Source organism: Panthera uncia (genome assembly GCF_023721935.1).
Source record: "Panthera uncia isolate 11264 chromosome C1 unlocalized genomic scaffold, Puncia_PCG_1.0 HiC_scaffold_4, whole genome shotgun sequence".
Lineage (NCBI taxonomy): Eukaryota > Metazoa > Chordata > Mammalia > Carnivora > Felidae > Panthera > Panthera uncia.
Genome location: NW_026057585.1, coordinates 100997586 through 101023308, shown reverse-complemented (window position 1 = coordinate 101023308; position 25723 = coordinate 100997586). Strand labels below are relative to the sequence as shown.

The 25723-nt window shown below is 60.5% G+C and overlaps 1 protein-coding gene across 1 annotated transcript in view; it reads right to left on the bottom strand.

Annotated features, from left to right (window-relative positions):
• Positions 1-1466: 1466 nt before the first annotated feature.
• NPHP4 (nephrocystin 4) overlaps positions 1467-25723 on the bottom strand; it is a 109718-nt gene continuing 85461 nt past the window's right edge. The window contains exons 19-31 of the mRNA XM_049618928.1: positions 23457-23634; positions 17334-17459; positions 14824-15032; positions 10839-11065; positions 10545-10716; positions 9664-9900; positions 6291-6447; positions 5442-5527; positions 4800-4885; positions 3796-3967; positions 3018-3197; positions 2635-2778; positions 1467-2039 (exon numbers count right to left, since the gene is read on the bottom strand). Of these exons, the coding sequence (XP_049474885.1) occupies positions 1899-2039; positions 2635-2778; positions 3018-3197; positions 3796-3967; positions 4800-4885; positions 5442-5527; positions 6291-6447; positions 9664-9900; positions 10545-10716; positions 10839-11065; positions 14824-15032; positions 17334-17459; positions 23457-23634 (2115 nt within the window). The 3' untranslated portion in view covers positions 1467-1898. The remainder of the gene's footprint in view (positions 2040-2634; positions 2779-3017; positions 3198-3795; positions 3968-4799; positions 4886-5441; positions 5528-6290; positions 6448-9663; positions 9901-10544; positions 10717-10838; positions 11066-14823; positions 15033-17333; positions 17460-23456; positions 23635-25723) is intronic.

Sequence of the window (25723 nt, the reverse complement as noted above, 5' to 3'; positions counted from 1 at the left end):
CCGGATGGTGGCCGTGAGCGACGAGACCCTGCAACCGCTGCCACAGCTTCGCCACGCGGAACTCGGCAGGTGACACCGCAAACCAAAGCCTGGAGGTCTCCCTGCAGGCTCGGGGCCGGCTGCCTGGATCTGGCTATACGTGCTGGGCCCGGCAAAGGGTGCAGACAAGCTGAGCTCTTGCCCTGTGTGACCCAAGTGCAAACTTAGAGCCCACCCTTTAGGAAAACACAGCGTGGGGCGTGCAAACAACAACAGAGACGGAGATGAACTTTGGTACGTTGACGCACGGTAGAAAGACCCATAAGCACACCTGCTGAACTTGCCCCAGAATCCGACCTCCAAGCTGCGGTGCACGCGCGGGGGCAGGGCTCGGGACCCGTGCCCAGGCAGGGCACATGGGCAGCAGGCCGGCTCCAGCACCGATGATTCTCTAACCCCGCCGACAGGGCCCAGCTCTAAATCAGGGTCCTCGAGGGCATCTGACGTCCTGCCCGTCACCGCTGGGCTGCCTTGAGGACCGTCTCTCCAGCGTCTATTCACAGCCCTTTGTGAGCACACCCGTGCCCTGGGTCTTGCTCCTAACTGCGGGAGGACCCCCACCCCCAGTGCAGGGTGCCCCAGAGACCCACCCCCACGGGCTTCCTCTCTCGGTGGCCTGGGCTACCCGTCTGCACACTCGGACGGCTGGCCGCCACTCTGCTGCCTTCTCATCACCCCAAATTAGGAACAGCCTGGCTCACTACCTGCCAGGGCTCAGGGTCCCCCGCTTCCCGCTCATCTGTGTTTGCAATGAGCTGCAAATAAAGTTTTTGTGGTCAAACCGCACGATGCTCTGCCCCCTGGTTATGTTCCATCCTCTGTCCTGTCCCCCCACCTCCAAGTGTGTTCCCAGCCCACCCAGGTCGCAGCTTCTCTACCAGCAACTGTGACAAAGGCCGCAGGTGTCCCCCAAAACCCGCTCCACCAGCTCAGTCGTAACACCCCCAGTTATCTGGACACAGGACACCCAACAGAAGGGCAGTTCCCAGACCCTGCGGAGCTGGGTGCAGCCACGTGACTAGGTTCTGGCCAAGCGGATTCCGGTGGACAGAAAAAGGCCCAGGGTGACCCCATCCTAATCCCTAGAAGCTATGACTAAGTGACCCGACATGCAAAAGGGGACTTTGTGGGTGGGATTAAGGAAAGGATCTTGAGACGGAACGGCCACCCTGGATTTTCATGGGGGGACCCAATGTAATCATAAGGGTCCTTGAAAGGGGGAGGCGGGGACCAGAACCAGAGGTCAGGCACCCCACCTGCCTCGGCCGGGTCCAAGCCGACTCCCTGGGAGGCCAGAGGCCCCAGGCCACCCCACTGCCCCTCAGCCATGTGGTCCTCAAGGTCAATACAGGCTTATGCCTGATGATGCCAGAGCCTCTGACAACAGTGAAAACAGCAGAAAGCACTCAAGAAAACCGTCAACAGAGAAAACCGGAGAAGGTTTAGTATTCCACCACAACTTAAAAAAAGATATGAAATAATACCAATATAAAACATCGCATAGCAAATCACGTTTGTACAAAATCCAGTAAGAAAACATAATTTTATCATTTAAGATGATTCATAAAATACACTTTGCTGAGAAGCAAATCAACATCATAAACAGTGACGATCTCCCGAGCACAGCAGAGAGACACAAGCCCCGCGCTTCTCGGCGCCGTGCCCTCGCTGAGGACGCCCGCGGGGCTCACCGCGTGGCTGGCGCCGGAGTGAGAGCGGTCAGGAGCACGGCGCCCCCTCCACCCTTGGCCACGCTCACCAGTGGCCCCAGCAAGGCACGAGGGGAGGAGGGGCCAGAGCACGTGAGTCTGTCCCCGTGCTGCGGCAGGAAGGCCGTGCCGGCCCCTCCGGCCACCACTTCACTGGTAGGTGACCTTCACGCAGAAGGCCTCTTCGTTTTTGTCTTCGTGGTCGTTGATGTAAATCAGAATCTCTTCCTCCCCGGCGCTCTGGCGAGATGCAAACCGCAGGCCGATGGTGTAGGTCTCTCCTCCCCCAACCTAGACGCACGCAGGTAAGCATCAAATCCTAGCCCCACCCCAGCCACTACTCTCTCTATTCCGGCAAGTTCTACGTGCGCAACCCCAGGCTGACAGAGGATGTTAAGCTGAGGCTCCAGCCCCGGGAGCAGGGCGTGTGCGGGGCCCCCAGGCACCAGATGTTCCGAACTCCTTTCCCAGCGTCCCCGGCCACACCTCCTCTTCCCACGTCCCGGGGGACGCTTCCCGACTGAGGAAACGCCCTCCCCTGGCCACCAGGCTGCCAGCGCTGTACTTGCCTTGAAATACCCACAACAGAGGAAAGGCCAATTTGCAGGGCACTTACAGAGGAAAGCGCTGATAAACTGAGGGCAGGCTGGCCACCAGAAGAACCCCCACAACGCTGCCCAGATAGGGGGGCCCCAGACGCACAGGCAGAAGAGCTCAATGAGGGGTGTCCGCGCCCCCCACCCCAGTGCAGAACGGCTCTGCTCCCTCCCGGGCTCTCAAGACCGTCACTGGATAGAAATGCTCCTAAACGCGGTGCTCACCTCACACCGCAGGGTCCGAGGGGCCCCCACACAGCCCCCCCCGCCCCCCGCGCGGCGTTGCGCACCTGGAAGGACTCCTCCCTGAACTGCAGCAGGTCCGGGCGGTCGCTGAGCAGGCGGTAGGTCCTCGGGGTGGGGTAGGGGTTGGTGTAGGTGATGCGCTTGTTGGCGCCCTTGCCTTCCCCTGCGGCCAGCGTGATCTCGAAGGCCTGGGGGGGGCGAGGACAGTCACCCTTCCCGAGCCGGCTCGGCTCGTGCGGCCCAACTTAGGGCACGTCCACGAATATGACAGACGGGGGCTCACCGTACGGGAGCAGCCCCACCGCCACCCCCAGGCCACAGGCGACGGAGAAGGCAACCCCTGCCTGAGATCGGGTCATAGGACCAGGTGACAGGTGACGAACCACCCATACCCTGTGGCCCAGCACATTGCCCCTCCCCCACTGACCTTGGAAATGAGAGGAGGGCGGCACGAGAGGCACACGAGCCACGAGGCCACCAGCTGGTGGTAGTCCACATCGACCAGGTTGAGGTGGATGAACCGGGTCCCCGCCCTCCGGGGCGTCACGCCCACATGCAGGTCCTGCACCCCGCGAGGGGGCAGCACGAATACACCTCTGGGGTCAGTCTTCGAGAGCAGAAGAGAACCGGGTCAGGACACGGCCCCTCGCGCTGTGCAGACCAGCGCTTCCTGGACGCCCGCGGCGCAGGGAACGAAGGGAATCCGAAGGGAATCCCAAGGGAACCCCAGCCGTTCCGGGGTGGGGGGGCCCATGTGCCCTGCACGAGGTCAGCAGGGGCCCGAGGGACAATGCCAGCCTCGCCCTCGGGGTCACGGTGCGTCACGGTCCACATCGCCACCCATGCAGGCAAGTGCCCCCGTGTGTGACGGTCCCCTGAGCGCCAGGGCTGCCCCGGCAGGGGAGACCTCAACGAGCTCCTCTCTCCACCCTGGCAAGAGGCAGGGAGTCCGCACAGCCCCCGTGACCCGGATTCTAAATTAACCGCAGAGTCGCTTTTAGCATTTACCTTCCACCAATCCTAAATATCGGCCTTTGGGGTTTCTAGGTCACTCATCCGGGATGGCGTATCTACCAACCTGAATGAAGACGGCCGAGCCCCAAGCCTGTTCTCGGGACTCAGGCTGGCTGCAGCCAGTCCCCACGCCGTCCGTTCCCAGGGTGGGGTGAGGGTGAGGAGAGGCCAGAGGACACCCGGCGACCTACTGTCAGCTCCTGGGGGTGTGAGGTGAAAGCTCGCACTCTCCTAACCGCCTGTGTCCCCCGAAGGACAAGGGACAGGCGGGTCCGCTGGCCCGTGACACAGGACGCGTCCACGCGCCGTAAGGAGTGGAGGTGGATCCGCCATATTTGGACAGGTGTCGCCAGCCAGCGATCCCTGTGCGGGACGGAAGCACCAAGCGTGAGAGGGAAGCCAGGAGGAGGCCGACAAGGTGGCCAGGAGGACAGGGGCCAAGGGGCCAGGGCGGAGCCCGGCCGCTGTCACGTTCACACCACTTGGACTCTCCACCACGACACCCCGCACGAATGACGACGCGGGCTTCTGCCAGAAATCAACAATCCCACACCAGGTGGTCCGGGGCGAAGCACGTACCATGGAAGTGCACGTGGGCTTAGAGGCCACGCGGGCCTGAGCTCGAGGGCCCCATCCTAGCTGCCTGGGGCCACAGGACACGGACCCTTCCTGTGAGCGGGGCTCAGGGGCGCTGCCCCTTGTCCACGCAGCCCGAGACGGGCCCTGAGCTCAGTTAGCCCTGCCCCAGTCCCGGACGTGCTATTCGAAAGCCCCCAGCCGGCCCCACTTTTAAAGGGTCCTCAAGGGGTTGGGATGGGAGACTTCCGAGGAAAAGGTAAAGGAAAAGGGTCATGTCGACCAAGTGAGAGAAGCAGGAGGTGATGTGATCACCATCTCGGGCATCGAAGGACAATGGCCGCCACCTCCCGTCTCCCCTCGTTGGAAGCAGGCACTGTTCTGGCGCAGACAGCACCTTGGAGGGTGCCCCCAGGCTGCCGGTGCCTCTCTGAGCAGAGGGCGCTCTTTGCGAGGCCCCTGCCAGTCCTGGAGTCTCACCTCCCGTGACCAAAGACCCAACAACGACCCCCGTCGGGAGCTCAGGAAGGCCTGGGCCGGCCCTTCCAATGCCAAAGCCAGAAGTTTCTCACCCACGCCCGCCCCTCCAGACCTCCGGGGTTCGGGTTCTCGGACTTACGTGTAAACGAGGACAAAGAAGTCTTTGCTCTCTGGGCTCCAACCACTAGCCACCTTCAAGAACACGTCCCGTGGCTCCCCAGGGCCCTGCCGGACACGGGCACACCCTAAGGACACCGCCTGCCTGCCCACTCCGAGCCCAGCCCCCTGAGCCACATGAAGTGAAAACAGGCATGAACCAGGCTCCCTTCCCCCCAACAGGTGTTTAATTTTCAGTATTAGTCAGAATTCGCTATCTTTTCTTACTGCCAAAAAGAAAATCATTAACTTCTCGATTTCATATTGAGTTCAATAATTATATTCTGCAGGAGACTTTATCCAGTTTCCTAACCAGTCATAATACAATTATTGCCATTATTCTTTACACAATGGCAATTAATAAGTGGCTTAATTACCACTCAATCTATTCACTCTGCTTCACGCCTTTTTTCTTTCATTTAAATTCAGATCATCAAAGAGCTGATCCACTAGCAGAAGAGATGAGAATTCATGCATAAAGCTCCCACAAGGATGTCCAAATAGCCCTTGAGCACCTGAGAAAGACACCACTTAATGGAAACCTCACAATGAAGAGGCCGCAGGAGGTCAGGGGCTTGGACGACAGGAGGAGGGCCAGCTGGGAGATGGGCTAAGCGGGACTTACCACATTCTGGGTCTCACAAATGACGTTCGGGTCGCTACATCGGACATGGACCTGGGGTTCCTCGCCAGGTCTTCCCACGGGAGCACCTGGTGAGGGGGATCATCCAAACAAACATTTTGGGGAGCCTGGGTGGCTCGGTCGGTTGAGCGTCTGACTTCGGCTCAGGTCATGAACTCACAGCTCTGTGAGTGCGAGCCCCGCGTCGGGCTCTGTGCTGATGCCTCGGAGCCTGGAGCCTGCTGTGGATTCTGTGTCTCCCTCTCTCTCTGCCCCTAACCCACTCACATTCTGTCTCTCTCTCAAAAATGAATAAACATTAAAAAAAAAAAATCTTTTCTAGACAGGCCTGGCCCGTAACAGGGGCTCAACAGATGCCCGCCGGGCGGTGGGCAACGCCACCCTACCCCAGTCCTGCCTGCTGGGGCACCGGCACCTCCGCTGGGAGCCACGGCCTCGGGGCCTTCTCCAAAGGGAGGGACCAAAGTAAACGGGGGGCCAGGGGGGAGACGGCGGAACAAGGCGCCGTCGTGCTCTGAAGGCACCGGGCCAGAGCCACGCAAGTGAGTCGGGAGCGGGAGGCACGCGCGTGCTCCCCGCACAGCCCCCGGGCCGAGGAGGCACCAACAGCCGGCCAAGGACACGCCCCGCCATCTCAGAGCACGCGGGAAAGTGGCCGTTTCAAAATCCAGAATCCAAAATTCAAAATGGCAGAATGTACGGACGGGTCACAGGTTGGAGTCCGAGCATCGGGGGATAACACGACGATGCCACTCGTGCCCCCTCGGGGAAAGGCCCCTTCCCGTCCGGGGAGCCTGGCAGACGCGCGCCGCGGGGACAGCTGGGACCTGCCTGGGAGCGTGTGCCAGGGGGGCAGGCGGATGGCCTTCTTCAGGAAGGTGAGCTCCGGGTGGTAGAAGCGGAAGACCTGGTCCGCCGCGGGGGGCTGGGTCTCCACCGTCAGGCAGAGCACGGCGATGGGCTTGCCGCCGCCGCCCCGGAACAAGACCTGCGGGAGCGGGTGGCGCCAGCGTCAGGACCGGCCCGCGGGCTCCGGAGAGCCGCAACGCGCCACGCCGGTGTGGTCTCCGCGGCCCACTCGCCCCCGGGGGCGGGGGAGGGGCGGCCGCCTCAGAAACGGGGCAGAGTCCGCGGCGACGTACGCCCACACCGAAGGGGCGGCACCCGGCACGTGTCTGCACGCGGGCACGCCCCTGGGACACACGGGTCACGCGGGGCTGCCGCGACTGCCATTTCTCATCAGCCAGCCACGCCCCTCAAGCGCCGCTGACGAAGGTTTGCGGCCCAACGTCAGCCTCATCCGCCTCCACCAGGCATGCGCGCCGGGAAGGCGTTCGGGGGCCTGAAGCTAGCAGAGGGCAGCGGAGCACGGGCTGTTTGATTCCGGGCGGTAAAAGGGGGCTGTACCTAAAGCAGAATGGCCACAAACATAAACTTCCTTTTAAAAAAAAAAGTTACCTAACTTCTCTATCCCAAAGAGGCACTGCTGTGGACGAGGGACAGGTGTCTTCCTTCCCCGAGCCCTCCAGGCCCCTGAACGGGGGCAGGCAGGCAACCTTCCCACGTCCCCAGAGAACCTGGGCCTCCATTCAAACCCTCCACACACGGGACAGACGTTCCGCGCGGGCATGTTTGATCGTGGAATCCCTCAGATGTACACACATAGAAAGCTGTCCATGTAAAACTACATTCAAGTCACAAATCGTAACAGGACGGCCACCAAGAGCCCACATCCCCGCGGGGACAGCGCCGCCATCCACACCGCTGAGCTCTGGGTGCCCCACCAGCCCCGCCCGAAGAAGCCACCCTTCCAGACTCCAGGGGCGCCATCCTGGCTTTTCTTTGCTGGTCCCCCACCTTCGGCCCCTCGAGCAGAGCTGCGCGTGGTTGTGCCTATTCGGACCTTCACCGGAAAGGTCTCCTTCCCTGTCTCACTTGTGCTCACCCGGCTGCGAGAGCAGCTCCCACGGGCGCATCATCTGTGCCCGGACCCTCTGGCCAGAACTGCACCCAACGCTGAGACTTCAAGCCAAACACCACCACGCATGGATCCAGCTGCCCGTGCTCATTACACGCCAGGTCTCTGCCCCCCACTGTCACTGCTGGGCACCCCCCACACCAGGTCTCTGCTCCCCAGGCGGCTCCTGGAAGCACAGAGGACAGCCAGGCTCCGGAGAAGGGAAACTTCCGGTCAGCCTCACCCAACAGGAGCTCTCCCTACAGCGGGGCTTGGATCCAGAGTGCGACTGTCCATACCGCGGACCCTGAACGGCAGGATGGCGCCCTCCTCGAGACAAGTCTCGGGCTCACCACCCACGCTGAGCCCCCGAGTCTTAGGATTTCTGGCTTCTTCCCTCTGTTCCCTAGCACAAGTGGGGGCGAGTAGCCGCTTTCTGCCACGTCTACCTCCTTGAAGGCTTCGAATTCTGGTTTTACCCTTCCAGTGACCTGGTAACGTCAGGAGTTAGCCTAGTTAACGGTGCTTTGAAAGGGACGGCGGTGCCGGAGGGAGGGCAGGTCCAGCGTCCAAGGCCGGCCACAGCCGAGAAGCAGCAAATATAAACCTGCGTTCACAATGAGACTCCAAAAACCGGGCCATCTCTGGAGGTTGCTAGGGCACAATTCATTATTTTGAAAACTGACAAATAAAATGAAAGAGTCCAACATGTACCCTGACTTTCTGGTGTAAAGTATCTTTGAGGCGCAGGGCGCCTGGGGGGCTCAGTCGGTTGGGCGTCCGACTTCGGCTCAGGTCATGATCTCACGGTTCATGGGTTCGAGCCCTGTGTGGGGCTCTGTGCTGACAGCTCAGAGCTTGGAGCCTGCTTCAGATTCTGGATCTCCCTCTCTCTCTGCCCCTCACCCACTCATGCTGTCTCTCCGTCTCTCGCTCTCTCTCTCTGTCAAAAATAAACATTTTTTTTTAATTAAAAAAAAAAATGACATTTCAGGGCAACCACACTGCTGGTGGGAAATGCTTATTTCTAGCAGAATCACAGCAAACAAGCACAGGGAGAAGGAGAAAAGTTGAATCTCCCCGTTTTCCACCCTGAAAATGAGCGTGGGCAATGAGTCCAAGGTGGACAGCAGAGGCATGGCGCGGGATCAGCGGGCCCGGACTCACACAGACCAGAGACAGGTGAGCACAGAGTGGACCGTTGGTGGCACGGCAGGGACAGTGGCACCGTCCTCACGTGTCAGGCACACAGACTGAGGCAATCGTGGGTGAACTCCTAAGATTTCTGGGGTTTGCTTTCAAACTCCAAATTCACGTAAGGAAAAGGTATCAGCCTCTCGGATTTCATCGACAGCCCTAATAAAGTGCTGACGTATTCCTTAAACAAGGCAAAGCTGTGCCTCCACGTCTAGGTAAAATACAGCCATTTGCACTGGTGATGGGGCCGTGGGCACCAGCTGCCACCACGGTGAGACGGGGACACAGGCCTGCCATTGGGAGCTGGCTCCTCATCTGGGACTCACTGGAATCCTCTGTCCTCGGCAGCGATGGGGCAAAACCTTGTCGCTTCTGTTTTTACTTTCAAACTACTTCAAACGGGCATTTGTCTCCCCCAGAAAAGCTTCAGAAACTCCTAACAACAAGCGTCCCGAGCTCTCACTGAGAACATTCTGAAGGTAGGCAGCTGTGTGTGCAAACACGCTTCCCTTAGAGGCGGCAAGAGGATCCCCAGAAGTAGCGCCCCCCCGCCCCCTGCACTGACTCTGGGGGACGCGGAACGCTGCGGACGAGGGTCACGGGGCCCGTCTGACCCCCCCACCTGCACTGACTCTAGGGGACGCGGAAACGCCGCGGACGAGGGTCACGGGGCCCGTCTGACCCCCGTGTGTGGTGGCCACATGCTGGGACAGCTGCACTTGCAGGGCCATGGGGTGGCACACACAAACCAAGAGCTGCAAGGTGCCAAGCGGCCAGGGAGGCGCTTCCACCCCAGACGCCCACCCGGAGGCTGTACCGGTATCGGCTGAAGCTGCCACCGCCCCGTCAGGACACGAAAGTTCACCTCTGGGGGCCCTGCCCCGCCACCACCCTCCCTGGCAGCAGGGGCAGGGAAGGGCCGAGGCCGGGACCCAGCGGCCGAGTAACAACAGAAATCGTGAACACCTCACCGGGTCAGCTCAGAGGACACCTGGCTCTCACCGCAAGACCCTGCGAATGTCAGGGACCAGAGGCCTCCTGCCCCCTTACCTTGGCGTGCTTGGTCGGCGTTGCACTGCACTTCTGGGGCGATCCGGGGTCCGTGCCCTTCTCAGAGCTCGGCTCAGCAGGGGCCTGTGAGACACCAATTGGCACCAGTGAGTCACGGGATGGGAGTCGGAGGCTGACAGGCACTGTAGAAACAGCTGTCCCCTTGGGGCCCCCGTGCACGGTGTCCTTTGCTCTCATGATAACCATCCAGACGGCCGCTGTCACGAACCAGCCTCGCTACCCCAAAGAGGAAGCAGCAGCTGCCATGAGCCGTGCAGGCCACCAGACACGCGACCCCGCTCTGCCTGAAGCCAAAGGCCTGATCTTCACTGTCCCTACGACCTCTCGTCCCAAAAGTGCACCCGAAGAGCCTGCACCGGGATCTGTGCGCCTCCGAGAGTCCCTCAGGCCCCTTTAAGTGAGGACCCCGTCCTACAGAACTGACCTCAAAAGTCAGTAAAACGGATGAACCGCGCACCTCACACCCCCCCCATCACACGGGCACGTAGCACTCACGTCCCTCACTGGAAACCCCCACGCCCGCATTTCCCGCAGCAGCGCACACGCCACGGAAGACGTGGGCAAACAGCATTAACTAGAGAACACAAAGTGCTGGGAACTTTCAACCCGTTCGCTCTTCTGAGGGAAGGGGGCGGTTCTGTGCCCACGCGGATAAGAGCATTCAGAGGGGACGGGCCGGCCCTTCCCGAGGCCCGCTGTGGACACGCACGCGCAGGGGCCGGTGGAGCGGGTGACACCCGAAGGCTAATCGGCCTGCAGCACGGAGGGACCGGCAGAAACGGGCCACCGCTACTCAGCCTGGCGCGATTCCCCCGCATGCCTGTCCAGCCCGGCCGGCCCTGCAAGGGCGGCCTCCCCACCTGCCCCACGGAGAAGGTCTGGTATTTGAAGGGGATGTGGGCGGTCTCCCGGGGGCGCAGGAAGAGCTGTGGGGCGAGGCCGCCCCGCAGATGGAACATGTCCTCTTCCACCGGCGTGTGCAGCTTGGCCGCGTCTTTGAAGAACCTCCACTCCCGACTGTCCGAGATGATGCTAGAAGGCGGGGGAGACGCGCTGCTGAGGCAGAAACGTGCTTCCTGGCGAGTCCCCTGCCCGCCCGCTCAGGGATGGCTCCGGGGACGGAGGACCCCGCCGGGGCCGCCGCTCACACGCACCTCAGCTCAGGGCTGTCCACCTCGATGGTCACCGTGTGCTGCGTGTTGTGGGGGTTCCGAAGGGCGAACTCGAAGAACTCGGCGGTGCCCAGCGTGACGTGCACGGTGTGCCTCGTGGTGATGGCCAGGCTCAGCGCGCTGGTGATGCTCTCCGCCTTCGTGCGCTCCCGATAGGCGGCAATGACCTGCAGGTCGCGTGCGTGCTGTGCGCGGACGCTCTGCTGAGCCTGCGGGGACACGGGTGCCCAACCGGGCCACAGTCCTGGCCTCACTCTCCCTCTCAAGGACTATGTGGCCACCTCCCCCCCCCACCCCGCCCCAAATACCAAACTTCTTCTGGAATCACCACCACCCCCCTCCTCAGCCACCTGGGTTAGATGGGACTGGCCCACCCCAGCTCCAGAGGACAGAGAACAATGGGTCTACGCAGCACTCCAGGCTCCTCGGTGCCCTGTCGAGGTCAACCCCCGGGGAGGCAGGGTCTGCCCTGCGTGTTCCCAAGAGACTACAACCGCCCATGAGGCCAGCTCCCCCCAGGGCCTCGAGGCTGGCGTCTGGGCGTAGTGGGGAGTTGAGTAGAAGCAGAGGTTGTCAACAAAAGAGGAAAGAACGGCCTCAGAACTAAGACGGGACAGGCTGGCTGCGCAGGTCTCCAGCGTAGCAGCAGGAGCCTACTCTGCGAACAGGGCCCCGAATGACCTGAGCTGGGCCAGAGTCCAGACAGTGGGCACGCTGCCTCAGTGGGGCTCAGCCACGGGTCCCTCATCCACCTCCTCCCTCGATGCCCTGACTCCTTGGGCTTGGCCAAAACGGGGTGTTCTAGAGGCCAGAGGCCAGCCTGCATCTTTTGTGTGACTTACTAAGGAGTGAGGCCCGTGGAGGCTGCCCCACAAGATCTAAGACCTAGAAGGGGACCCCCACACTGGGGAGGCCCCGTGCTGAGAACCTCTGAACACCAGGGAGGCCCAGGCATCAGAGGGCAGGGCCGCTTGGATGGCTGTGGACTTCACCTCAAGAGGTAAGGACAAAATTTGGTGTAAATTATTTGGATATTGACTTTCCAACATCCTTTGCCCCCCGCCCCTGGCAAGGGGAGCCTTCCATTTCTCCCTGTGGATCTAGAAACAGGAGGGGGGTTGTGTCCACACTGGAGGCTTCCCTACATGGACACCGATGATTAGTGCTTCTTCACAGAGTACGGGGCAGCACGGCCAGACAAAATTTAGGCCGAGAAACAGAACACAGAGCGGCTTTCCAACCAAATTGAGGCAGTGCACTATTCTGACCCACTCCCAAGTTGTGGGGACAAAATCTGAACTGCCCCCCAGTGGATAACACACGGCAGGCTCGAGGGGAGAGGCCGGGGCAGGGCACCACGACATCACTGCCTGGTTTAGCACAGACCACACGGTGAAAGGCCACAGGCGGAATCGGCATGACCCTGCGGGTTGTGAGGAGGGCTCCTCGCCGGTCCCGCGCCCTTCCATCCATACCACAGAGGCGGCTATTACCAGGCGGCCCGGGCCTCCCTCCACCCCACTGACACGGGCAACTTCTCTGATAGAAAGTTCTGGAGTAAGAGCCAGGCAGCCACAGCCCTGCCCTCCCTTGCCCCTTCCTCTTGGGACCCGCCTGCCTGGACACAGCATCAGATGCTCACTCTGGTCCTCGCCCGTGGTGCGGGGTGGCGGGGAGAAGGTGCTGCCGTATGGCCTTGCCCGGGCGGCTCGGGTCTGGCCTTAGCTCCATACTCCGTGGCTCGAGCACCATGCCAAGTCTCCAGGATCCGCTTTACGGTCACTAGAGTCATCAGTACCAGAGGTGACACTTTGGTCTCCCTCTGCCATACTCCTGACTTCTCAATTCGAGATCCAGGCAGGCAAAGGGTGAGGACACTTACCGGATCCCTCAGATCCCAACAGGCAGCAGAGCCCCTCCCTGCATGTCCCAGTGACCAGGTCAAGGGCGAGCGCATTACCCTGCTCTGGTTGGGCAGCTGTCCTCCGTGGCACTTGGCACAGGATGGCCACGTGAAATGGGGGTACTGCTGCCAGACGGCTACCGTGAGGGATGATCCGGGGGCTGCGGGAGTGGGAAGAGGCGGGGGCGGGTCCCAGGGGCCTGACAGCAGCAACCTAGGACCGCCTGGCAACACCAGGCTCAGAGTGCTGGGCACCTGCTCAAACACGGAACAGCCGGTCTGGAGCCCAGGCGGGGGGCCCTGGGGACCCCACTGCTGCACAGACCTGCGTGTGCTGGGCTTTGTCACTGCCACCTCAGAGGACCCCCCCCCACACACACACACATACACACACAAGGAGACAGCCTGCCAGCCCTCCTCCCCAGGCTCAGGGGGCGGAGAAGGGGCATTTGTGGAGAAGGCGCCCAGACCGAGGTCTTCCCGCAGCCTGGGACTCGCACACAGCACACAGCAGCTGAGGCTGACCGACACCAGAAGGCAGGGCCGGCCACTGCCCCGGGCACCGGACACAGATGAAGGGGGGCCACCCGCAGGTGGAGGCAGTGACTGTCCCAAGCAACAGCCAGGATGCGAACACGGGCATCTGGCCTCTCTCCACGCTCTCCCACTGGCCCAAGAAGCCCCCAGGCCATCAGCATCCCTCGAGTCTGCCGGGGAAGAACACCACACCCAGCGCTGTTCTCCGCCTCCCGAGGTGCAGCCTCCGGGGCCCAAGACCACCAGGCGGCATGAACCCGTCAGGCACCAAGGACCAGGCCAGGGGCTCAGCACCTCTGCCGTGACAGCCTCTCCACTGCCAGCGCTCCTCGCCCGGAGGACGGTGGATGCCCTGAGCTCCTACCCTCTCTCCCGGAGACGGTTCTAGATGCGAGGGAAAGTGCCGCGTACCCGACAAGCCAAGTCACTCTCAAGATCATGAGAATTTGGTGTAACGTTTCCTCATACTTAGAAATCCAATTACTTCCAAATTCACTGCTGTATTCAGAACGAGGGCTCCGAGCTGCTGAATCTCTACCAGAACGTGTCAAATAGGAGGAGACACTTCCCCCGCCCCCGATATAAGAAGAACAACGACACCAGCGCCGACTCTGGCAGCTGCCTCACTGAGCACGCGCAGTGTGCCAGGCCCACCGCCCTCCGGGGCAGGGCTGCTGGAGAGCCCAGGTGGCTACCGACAGAGCCAAGGGGCCTCGGAGCCACCAGGCCCCTCAGCAGCTGCCGTAGGGGAGGAGGCCCATCCAGAGCCCGGCCCCGCCAGCTCACTCCGGGCCTCTCCTCTCCCACCACACTCTACATCTTGCTCGCTGAGCTGTTTGCGCCTCTCTCCCTACAGCCCCCGCCTGAGGGCGGGGAGCCCTCTTCCCCAGCTTCTGGGAGCACCAAGGGCCGAGCAGGCTTTGCCCCTGGAGAAGACACATCTCTCCAGACACCTGCCTGCCTTGATGCAGATGGTGACCCTCAAACATCTTTCTCGAGATCCCTGTGGCTTCTTGATTCCAGGAACCCTTCAGGTACAACCACCCTCCTGTCATTTTGGGGCCGCACGATTTTACACCAGGCTCTTCTTTAGATTTTTAGCCCAAAATGGGAAGTTTTCTGGTCGGGATGACCAGTTGATTTGCACTCACAGCCCAAGACACGGAAACCGTTCGCAGCTCTGACCCCAAACCTGGGGGACCCTCAGGATCCCCCGCGGAGCTTCCGAAGAGCCCCGGTTCCCAGGACCCCCGGCCCGACTGGACACAGGATTCGCAGGTGTGCCGCCCAGGAATCGGCTTCTGTCAAAGCTCTCCAGGTAATTCTGGCTTGAAAACCTCCCTTGATGGCCAAGAGGTGCTATCTCCCCTACATTCTACAAGTAGGATTTGGGAGGGAGAGAGAGAACCACGCGGGGGAAGAGGGGACAAAGGACAAGGCTGCTTCCGCTCACGATGACTTTGCCCCCCACCCCCTACCCTGCACGGGGACACCCCGGGGGCAGCGGGGGACGGACGAAGCCCTCACCAACATGCTGGCCCCCCAGCAGCTGAGCTCTCCTCGGGACTCCTGAAGGCGCACGGACCTCATCCGCTCCAGCTTGCGCCTGCGGACGGCGTCCCCCTCGCGGCCGGCGCCCTGGGGCCCTTTGCTCCTGCGCTGCGTGGGCACAAACAGCATGGCGGCCAACTCACAGTCCACATCAGCCAGCTTCTGTGCCTGGACCACGTTTTTTACTGCTGGAAGGTTCAAGAGGGAGCAAGAAGTTAAAGTGTAGAGTTCACGTTCTTTAAGCAGACCTGGCAGCGGGCCTCCAGCCACCTCACCCAGGGAGGGAGCCCAGCGATGAAGACGGTAAGCCTACAACCTGGTCTCCACAGTGTCCCTCCCTGCCTCCCTCCCGTCACTAGCCTTTCAAATGAAGGAACTGATCTCGGTCCTTACCGACAAATTAATACACTATTAGATGATTTTCCAGAGGAGAAAAAGATCAGTGTTCTAGAAGATGATGCTCCCTGGGTTCTCAAGGGCTGCCGACACCCTCCCCCAGGACATCCACCACTCTGCACTCTCAGGTCCTCAGACCCACCTGTGTGCTCCCATCAGGAATCAGGGGCTCTGAGGAGTTGCCCACTTGGACTGAAGCCCCAGGCGGCCCAGGAGTGGGTGGGGCTCAGACCAGACCCGGCCTCTAGAGCTCATGCCCTTGACTCTGCACCTGGCTGCCTCTAGACAGCCGGGCCCCCAGGGCACCAACTCCTTTGGGGGCCTCTGCTCAAACCACGGATGTACACGAAAGCCATGTTTGCAGACAAATGGAAGCCGAAATAGGCCAGACACCAGCAGGAGCCTGAAGGCGCTGCACTCCCTCAGGTGACAAAGCCACACGTGGCTCACACCAGGTCACAGGCTGACACACGAGGTTCCCGGACCACCACTCAGCTGGCGCAGGTGGGCAGATGAGAAGGAGCACCCAGCTTAGGACTGGGCCCTCCCTGACTCCTGGGACCAGCAGACCCCACGGGAAGTGAGTGTCTATTTTAAAGGTGTTTAGCTGCTTTTCAGATGCCATGAGTTGGTTTAGACTAGTAAAACGTCCACCCCAAAACAATGTTTCTCACATCTGCGGTACAGGCATGTGCGGGGGGCGACCCCACCCGGGCAGGGTTGGAGCGGCCTGAGGCCCACAGTCCCGAGGGGAGGAAACGGGCAGGAGACAAGCAAGGCTGGGGGTTAATCCACGGGCTCACATGTCAGACTGAGTCACTCAGTCCCGAAGAAACCAGAAATGGGATTCCAGCACTGCAGAGCCTAGAAGCACTTCCTCAAACTCTGCACAACGTCCCACTTCCCAAGCCTTGCCCGGTGGGGGAAGACAGGCTGTCCGAGGAAGCGCCCCATCCTCTGGCTTTGATCCAACAGGCCCCGGGTCAGGAACCAATGACTCCAGAGACTCTCAATTCGCTCAACAAACCCTCACCGGTCACAGCTGCCTGCGCTGTCTGGCAGAGTCCCTGACCTGCTGGGTCCCGAGGCCGTGCCTTTCACAAATACTCCTAGCCTGTTCTTGGACCGGCCAGGGATGGAGAAATACCGGCCCCTAAGTGGGAAGTCTGGATTCCCACCCAAGTTCACCACCCTTACCCACTCAACGGGCCACATCACAAGACCTCCTCTGCCTCGGTTTCTTCAACACTACAAGCAGGAAGCCTGGAACGCCTCTCAGCCTGACTGGATCACAGCTCTCAAACCCCTCTGAGCATCTGGAGCCCTGGGGCCCCTCTCCCAGGAGAGCGTACGAACACCCACAAAGTCTTGGCTGGAGTTTCAGGGAGCTCGTGGGGTCCCGGAGGCCTCGAGGAGCGGGGGCTTCATCCTGGGGCACGGGTTCAAGGCCAACAGCATCAGAGGACTGTCTACACGGGAAGCGCAGGGCAGTTGTGGATCCACACCCGGTGGCCTACAACATGGGGACACTGCCCAGAGGGCACACCCCACTTTTCGTCCCACCGACACCTACTTTGTTTCCAGGTCTGCGGGTTATCTAAGGGGACGGAAAACCCTGGACGCTCCCTGCTGTGAACAACATTCTCAGCAAGTGCAGCCTTACTCCCAGGCTCCGTAATGCTTTATTCCTCTCCCCGATGTGGGGTTTTCAAATTTGCTTTTTAAAACTCAGTCTCTGTGCATCCTGACCTTTTCTTCGTTTCCGCTTCCCCTGCAGATGGGCAGCTATCCAAAGACACATGCTGCTCGCCGGATTGGAATCTGTCTACAGAACAGCGCAGACAGCCTCCACAGAGCGCGGTCTCCAGCGTGCTGGGTGCTGGGGCGGCCTGCCGGCCCACTCAGGCAGGCACTGAGCTGGACACGACGGTCACGGCGCTGCCCCAGATCCAGAGGGACGGCAAAGCCCCACCCAGGCCCACACGTGCACCTGCACGCATGCACGCACACACACAGCCCTCACTCCACCCCACCCCCACACCAATCTCACGTGCAAGTGACCCAGCTGCCCCCGCCCACTCCCCACTCACGTCTCGGCGCCCCACGCCTGAGCAGGCTGCCTCCCTCGAAGTGGCCGGTTCTGTCATTCGAGATGACCCGTGACCTGGAGGGTGGCAACGTGCTGGAATCCCTTACTCTCTGTTCACACACGTGACCTAAATGAAGTCATACAGAGAAAGACAGATACCATATGTTTTCACTCCTATGTGGATCCTGAGAAACTTCACAGAAGACCATGGGGGAGGGAAGGGGGGGGGGGAAGTTAGAGAGGGAGGGAGGCAAACCATAAGAGACTCTTGAGGACTGAGAACAAACTAAGGGTAGATGGGGGGTGGGGGAGAGAGGAAAGTGGGTGATGGGCATTGAGGAGGGCACCTGCTGGGATGAGCACTGGGTGTTGTATAGAAACCAATTTGACAATAAAGTTCATAAAAAAAAAAAAAAACACCCCAGCATAAGGTATTAACAGTGAAAAGGAGTCTGATGAGACACATCAATATTCCCTGCAGGAAGTTCTGGTTTGCAAAGGGCCTGTCCGTACCCCCAGCCTGCTAACACCCCAAAATGGCACAGTGGGTCCCGAATCTGCTTGGTAGTCGAGATGCGTCCGCTTCCCCACGGCGAGCTTGAGCTGCAGGTACTCAGGGCGCCTGCTCAGACTCACGTCGTGATGTCCCCAGCAGCCCCGTGATGTGGGACGGCTGTCACACCCCGGCTCCAGCCTTTCCGATGTCACCCTGCTCAAGGAAGGCCTCTGTGCACGTCCGCAAAACTCTGACAACACGCTGAAGATAAAAGAGCCTCCACAAGCTAGAATCTTCTGGAGTTGTTTCCATAAAGAAGCCTCAGACAGAAGCATGAGCTTCAGAGGGATGGGGCACGAGCCCAGAGGCATAGGGCACCGCACAGCTGCCCAGGCTGCTAATTGGCCGATGTCTGCGAGGCCCTGGGACAAGGAGTGTTTGCCTGCAGAAACATTTCTCCCAGGAGGGAGGATGGAGCCTCGGTGCCCAGACACGACTCCCACCGCAAGGAGGCAGAGCACAGCTGATGACGTCAGATTTCCAACGAAACACTCGTGCGGCTGGCTTCCCTGAATCCCACTGGCCGGGGCGGAACACCTGCAAGTGTGGGGTGTCCTGGCGATCTCTCTGGGAGTACCCCCTCCCCGCCTCCACTCTGCCCAGGGGAGGACAGGACAGAGTGGCTTCCCGGCTCCACTATGCCCTCCTCTGCCTCTGTTCTGCCAGAGGCTGCCGCTCTCAAGGGCGAGCCCGGCGCTGGGCACACGAGCACGCCCGTGACCACGGTGTGAGCAGGTCCTCAGCAGTGGTGACAAAAGTGACATTTTCATCTCCAGCTGCCTGACAGAGGGTCTCCCTCTCGACAGGTTCTGAGCTGAGGCTGGGGAGGAAACGCCTGTCCTTCAAGGTAGGTCACGTGGTCTCTGCCGGCCACCAATGGGGCCACCGCTGCAGCCGCCCCTGCAGACCCCGGGGATTAGCAGCTGGACCCTGCAAGCATAGACGGGGACCCCAAAGATGTGGGGGTGACAGCAGACCACTCTCAGGAGGCCAGCGAGGACAAAGGCTCTAATCTGGGTGTGGGGGAAAATGCTCGATTCAAAAATGACAGATCACCAGCTCTGGCCAAATCAAGGAGTGACTCACTCGGTGTGGTTTAGAGGCTGGCGATAAACGGTAAGCAGGGTCCTCCCCTCTGGGGACTTTCGTCCTTCTCGTTTGCAAATTCCTCGGTCGTCTTGAGCGTCTTCTGAGCATCCCAAACCAGACTGACCTTCCCCCCAGCCTTCCTGCGACAGGAGCCGCTCCTGGTCACCCGCCCTACTGCCCACGGGTGCTCACAGCTCCACAAGCAGCCCCGGCAGGCGTGAGTGACGCGTTCGCGGCCTCCCACGCCCCGTCAGGGAGACCACCGTCTGGGGCAGGTGCGGAGCCTCCTCTGACACAGCACCTCACTTCAGGCCTGGGGAGCGAGGGGTCAAGCCACCTGCCCACAGCAGGCAGAGAGACCAGTCCCGGAGCCCAGGCACCTCCTGCCGGGTGCACGCCAAGTCACCGTGACACGCCGGACGGCAGGACTGCCTCCTCTGCAGCAGGCCCCTCACTCGTCCGGCCACTAAGGTGGCCGCTAAGGTGACAATCCCACCCGTGCTGGCCCTGTGTCCTGAGAACGCGCTTCTGGAGCCCCGAATGTTCTCCGTCTCTGCTCTGCTGGGAAGCTGACAACTTGCCCACAGGGGTCCACCCACCGCCCACCCTCTGTGACAGAAGCTGTGAGTCTCCTGCCAAACACTCCTCTCATCTCCCGGGGGTCTGTTTACCCCAGTGTCACAGGCTCGTGATGCTTGTCCCCAAGAACGGAACCTGGTGTCAACATCCCTTTGCTGGGATCGGCTGCTGACACCTCAGGGCTGCTTTGTCCCCTCAAGTCCAAGAGGAACAGAAGTCGAGGCAAGACGGGCCCCCCGCTTGCTCTCCACCCATTCCTGAATCTCTCACCACCAAGCCAGGTCACCATGGCCGCTGCTGGTCAAACACCCCCACAAGGCAGAACCAGCAGTGTCCCCAAGAAGCCCCGGGGCCCCTAGGGGGACAGATGGGCAGGGACACACAGCCTGGCCAAGCAGGGCCAAGCTCCTGCTCCCAGGAGCACAAGCCCCAAGTCTGACCCTCAACGCCCTGGTGCCAGCCAGCCACAGGTGCCCGGTTCCTGCCGCCAGCTGGGGCTCCTGGCTCTCAGCGCGGTTTCTTCCTGGTGAGGAGGGCGGCGTGGGGCCAGAGGGTCTCGCAAGCTCCCTACCCCACCCCGAGGACCCGCTCTGTCAGTCACCTGGCAGTGGATTCACGCCACTCCTGAGGGAAGCTGGGAACCGTCTGTGACCCTCCCTGAAGCACAAGCCAGGCAGCCTTCACCGCAGTCTTGCTGAAACGCGCAGACTGGTGACAGCTCCACTGGGAGGAACGCACGGAAACCCGGGGAACACACGCAGGGCGGGGTCTGGTGCAGCCAGCTCGCGGGGGTGGCCGGCGTCCTTGGAGCCCCGCATCTCAGGAGGAGCGACCACGGGTCACCAGAGCGTGCGGGCGGGACCAGCAGGACCACGTGATCACCTCTGGACGGACAAGGGCCTTCCCTGAGCTCCACCATTTCCTCTGACGGTATCTGTGCTCACATCGGTGATTCATTCGGAAGCGGGACAATAAACCGGATAAGCTGAACGTACGCGTGCTTCCTCAAGGCCCGGACGCAGCGAAGACACAGGCCTCCTCTGGGCACAGTCCGCGATCTCAAACTGCTGCGGGTTTTCTTTCCCTTCAGGGAGACTGGGTTAAGCTGTGGACCCACATGTTTGCTGTGGGAGCAGAAACGGCCTCCAGGCGGGCAGGGCTCCCGACGCGGCGGCCGCAGAGCATGTCACCGCTGTCCGGCCCCAAGTCCAGGCTCTCTGTCAAAGCGCACACCACCTGGTCCTCCTTCGGCCCTGACAACCCGGGGATCCGCCCACGGGGCCGGGGATCGGGGCAGCCCCTCACTCTCCCGGGGCGCCCCCAGGAAGGGCTGCAGACACAAGTGATAACTGAGCTTCCCGATGAGCCACGGCCACACCGCACAGCCAGGATCGCTGGGAAGGGACAGCATGGCTCTCGCGATTCCTACATGACCAACGATCACCGAGAGACACGGCAAACGAGGCCGCAGAGACCATCATGGAGCCCGTCGGAGCCGAGAGGCCGCCAGCAGGAGCACCACCCCCACCACGGGAAGGTTCACGGAAGGCCTGGGCGCGGAACGGGCCCCTCGTCCCGTGGCCTCGCGCTTCACCCCACGCGCTGGGAATGCAGAGCCACGGAGCACCATCCGGGAGAGGCCAAGCGGGCACTGTGACACCGGCAATGACCCCGCTCCCGTCCCCCGGAGGCTCACACGGCCCTCATCCGATCTGCAGGCCTGTGCCCGCAGCTCAGCGCAGAACGATCAGTTTTATAAAGAAACAAAAGCTCCGACACTTCTTTTTTTTATCCGAAAAATGCAAAATTTACACAGGCAACCACAGCGCGGCCGCATGGACACAAGTGTGCTGCTCGGCATCTGTCCTTTGTCAGCCCCCCTCTGCGTCCTCGCCCCCGCCTCTCGGCAGCGTCTCCAGCTCTCTCCCCTCAGGCGCTATCGCTCTCTTGCAGGCAAAGTATGGAAATGACAATTTAAGATAACATATAATGGAGCTAATCTTTCTTCTGAAGATAAGATTTAAAACCCGGAGTCACTGCACATTTGTGGGCTGGTGAATAAATATAAAAATAACCAACGCAATCTCCGAACCAGAGTGCCTCTCGCAGCTCCCTCGCTCGTGTGAGCTTCTGAATGATGTCTGCTTCTCACATGAGGCTCATTTATTTCTCCAGAACCTAATTGAGTTTTGCTGTTTCCATATTGTCTGTTTTCAAGGCTGCCTCGGATCCTACATTTGTAAACAAGCAGGCAGAAACCTCCAACCTGACTTAATGAGCTGTGCCCTCCTCCTGCTGCGGCCGCCCCAGCCCGCCCGCCTCTGCACCGCCCGCACGGCCGGATGGGGCCCATGGGGCTCCAGGCTTTAAAGTCGGGCTGGGCTTTGAGGAATGGAAAATTCCCCAATAAAACGAGAGAGGTTTGAGTCTCATCTAGATAGACACGGCTCCAGAAACCTCAAATGGCTTGCTTCCATCCTGCTTGCCATTTCACCCCAAAAAACCCCAATCCTTCCACAGGCCCCTCAAGGAAGACTGCGTGGGCTTGCCCTCTGGCCCCACAGGCCTCACTCCGGCCCTCTTCCCTGCGGGGGGGCACAGGTAGGCGTGCCCGGCCCAAGGTCCTGTCCATCAGGGCCTCGGTGGAGCCTCCCGAACGTCCAGGCGGGACCACCGTAGCCCCGCCCAGCACAGCCCAGTGCCCTGCTACCCACACGAGGACGGAGGAGCATCCGGGCTGTGCTCAGGGTCTCTGGGGAGCAACCCTCGGGACACCGTCAGAAGGAAGGTCGGGGCGCTAGGCTCTAAAGAAGTGTGTTTCTCTGTTCCTTCATCCCCAAGCTGCATGGAGGTCGAGGAACACTTCTTGCCTCTCTTGTGATGAGGTAATTCTACGGGCTGATGCTCTAGATGAAAATGTCTCCTGAAACCAGGCATTTCATCTCTGTGACAGAGATGCCCCATAGACAGCACCAAGAAACAAAACGTGGGCAAGGCTGAGATGATCAGAAATCGGGAACACCAGGGGCGCCTGGGGGGGCTCAGTCGGTTGAGCGTCTGACTTCAGCTCAGGTCATGATCTCACAGTTCAGGAGTCTGAGCCCCGTGTCAGGCTCTCTGCTGTCAGCACAGAGCACACTTTGGAACCTCTGTCCCCCTCTCTCTGCCCCTCCCCCGCTCACATATGCACGCACGAGCTCTCTCTTAAAAATAAATAAACGTTTAAAAAAATAGGTTTAAAAAAAAGAAATCAGGAACACCAAACAACTGGTGCCAGGACAGGCTCGGGGGTCAAGAGCAGACCTAGTGGTCGAGGACAGGCTCAGGGGTCAAGGACAGATGCCCAGTAATCAAGGACATATTCCCAGTGGTCAAGGTCAGGTGTCCAGTGGTCAGGGACAGGTGCCCAGTGGTCAAGGACAGAAGTCCAGTGGTCAGGAACAGATGATCATGGTCAAGGGTAGATGCCCAGTGGTCAAGGACAGATGCTCATGGTCAGGGACAGATGTCCAGTGGTCAAGGATAGATGGTCAGTCGTCAAGGACAGATGCTCATGGTCAAGGACAGGTGCTCGGTGGTCAAGGACAGATACTCACGGTCAAGGACAGAGGCTCATGGTCAAGGACAGATGCTCATAGTCAAGGACAGGTGCTCAGTGGTCAAGGACAGATACGCACAGTCAAGGACAGAGGCTCATGGTGAGATGCTCAGTGAGTAGTCAAGGACAAATGCCCAGGGGTTGAGGGCAGACTCAGTGGTCAGACGTGAGAGATTTTCTGAATTCCTACTGATTACGTGATGCCCACGATACGGCCACGAGGGAGCTCACGCACCAGCTGGGAAAATGAGTGTCCACCCAGGAGACGGCACAAGGCCAGGCAAAGCTACGGGGCCTCTTACCTATGTTGGCCAGGGTCAGGTGTAGCCAACCCTTCACCACCGCGTACACGCCGATGGGCTGGATGCTGCCAAGCCTGGTCACGTCCCCACTCACCACCACGTCCTGTTCATATTCGGTCGCCACGACCTCGAGCTCGTGCGAGACCTGCACGGCCGGCCGCCCCTGGCGAAGGAGATGCTGCAGAGAAAGCGGCAGTCAGAGGGCGGCCAAGGCAGAGCTCACCTGCTGAAAACCTAAGTCCTCTCGGGTTTTCCCGCAAATTCTTTAATAAAGTGCACCCAATTCACCAAGTAAACGCCACGGATTCACAAACAGGCCCGGCAGCCACCCTCCTGGAGCCCCCCCTTCTGTGGGAAGAACGATGGAAAATGAGCAACGGAACAAGGCTGGGGACACAGAGCGGACCCCGTCCCCGGCGAGAGCTTCAGGAAGGAGGTGTAAACCAGGCAGGGAAGGCTGCAGGCACAGCAGGCCCAGAACGCAGAGTACAGACCCCCACACACACGCGGGGCTGGGAACATCGCACTTCAGCGTGGCTGGAAGACAGGTGGCGGGTGGGAGCAGGGTCACGGCGTGGCTGAGGCCCGACCGTGAGGGTCCACACCAGGACCGGGCTGGTGAGAGCCAGCACCAGGACCTTCCTGACCCGGTTCCCTCTGCCAACCCAGCTCACCCCTCGGTGCTCTGCCTGAGCCCAAGCACCAGTGAGGCCCTCAGGGGGATGGTGGGACCACAGCCACCCCCAGGCCCAGCTGGGCCTCGGAGGCCGTGGTAAAGTCACCTGCCCTCTCAACTAGTGCTTCTCACACACAAACAGGCGCGTGGGACCAGACGAAGGTCCCGGCTTTTGGAATTCTTCTGCATTACGGCACCAGGCGTGACCGGCTCTGGGAGCAGAGGTGTCCAAAATGACCCCTCCTTAGTGGGTCTGGCGGCTTCCAGGTGCTTCAGACCCTGCCTGTTTAGCAGCGCGGGTCCACAGAGCCCCACATAACCACACACACGTTCACAGCCAGGACCCCCCTGGAGAACGGCCAACCGATCTCCGTTGCAGGAACCACACCCTGCCACACCGGGAAGCAGAAGTGCCAAAAACCCAAAACAAGACAAAACAAAAAACAAGAGCTATCACTTCTCGCTCTGAGATTGGAAAGACAGTCTTTAAGCTAACACCCTTAAAGGTGGGTGTATGGGACGAGCAGGCGCCCTCGTCCTCATCCAGGAGGAACGGCCCCACCAGGCTCCCGGGCGGCACGCCCGGCTGGCTCTGCAGGCCGAGACTTTCGCACATGTGCACCTCTGACTCAGAAGCACGCTTCTGACAAGTTCTCATCTGTGGACAGCCGAGCGTAAGGGCAAGGAGCACGAGTTCCGAGTCAGAACTGCGCGAAAAGCCTGGCGCTGCTCTCGTCGGTGTGGCCTGGGGCCTCGGTTTCTCAGCCGGACGTGAGGATAACGCAGCGTGAGCTCAGGGCCGGGCTGGGGACACAGTCAGTGAAGCACGGGAGCCACTGTCACCATCACCCTAACTACATGGTCGTATTCTCAGGAACTGAAGATGCTGCCTGCACTGTCGCTCGCTTGCTGGCTCGAAGGGACAGTCCCCGCCCGACACCAGCAGCAGGTGAGGGCAGCCACGCCCACGCCTTACAGAGCACCCCTCCCGCAGGCCCGGCTCCTAACTAGCTCAGCATCTCGGAATCCAGGGGATTCTCTCCTCTCGGCCACAACTTTTAAAGACTTTATTTTTAAAAAGTAAATTTTAACTTGAATTTACCCAAGTAAGTGTCAATAATCACGACAGCGTTTGTTTAAGAGGCTATTCCTAGAGGACAAGAGAAAATCACTTCCTCTCCAGGTGACGGCACCCAGGGACACAGGGCTCAGCTGGGGATGAGGTAGGAGCCGCAGTGGGCCCCAAATCCACAGGGGCTCCTCTCTGCCCCTCCAGTGCGGCCCCAGTACTGCCATGAGTATTCCTCCCCACATTCGTCCACTCCCTCCTTCTTCCTTCCCCATTTCCTCACCCCTCCCTCTTCCCTGCATTCATCTCTCCTCTCACCATTCCCTCCTCCCTCCATTCCTCATCCCTCCTCCCTCCGCTCCTTCCTCCCTCCTCCCCTACTCCCTCCTTCCCTCAAGCCTCCTCCTTTCCTCCCTCCTCCCCCAACTCCTCATCCCTCCTCCCTTCCCTTATCCCTCTACCCCCTGCTCCGTCCTCCCCCCACTCCATTCTCCCTCTTCCCCCACTCCCTCACCCCTCCTC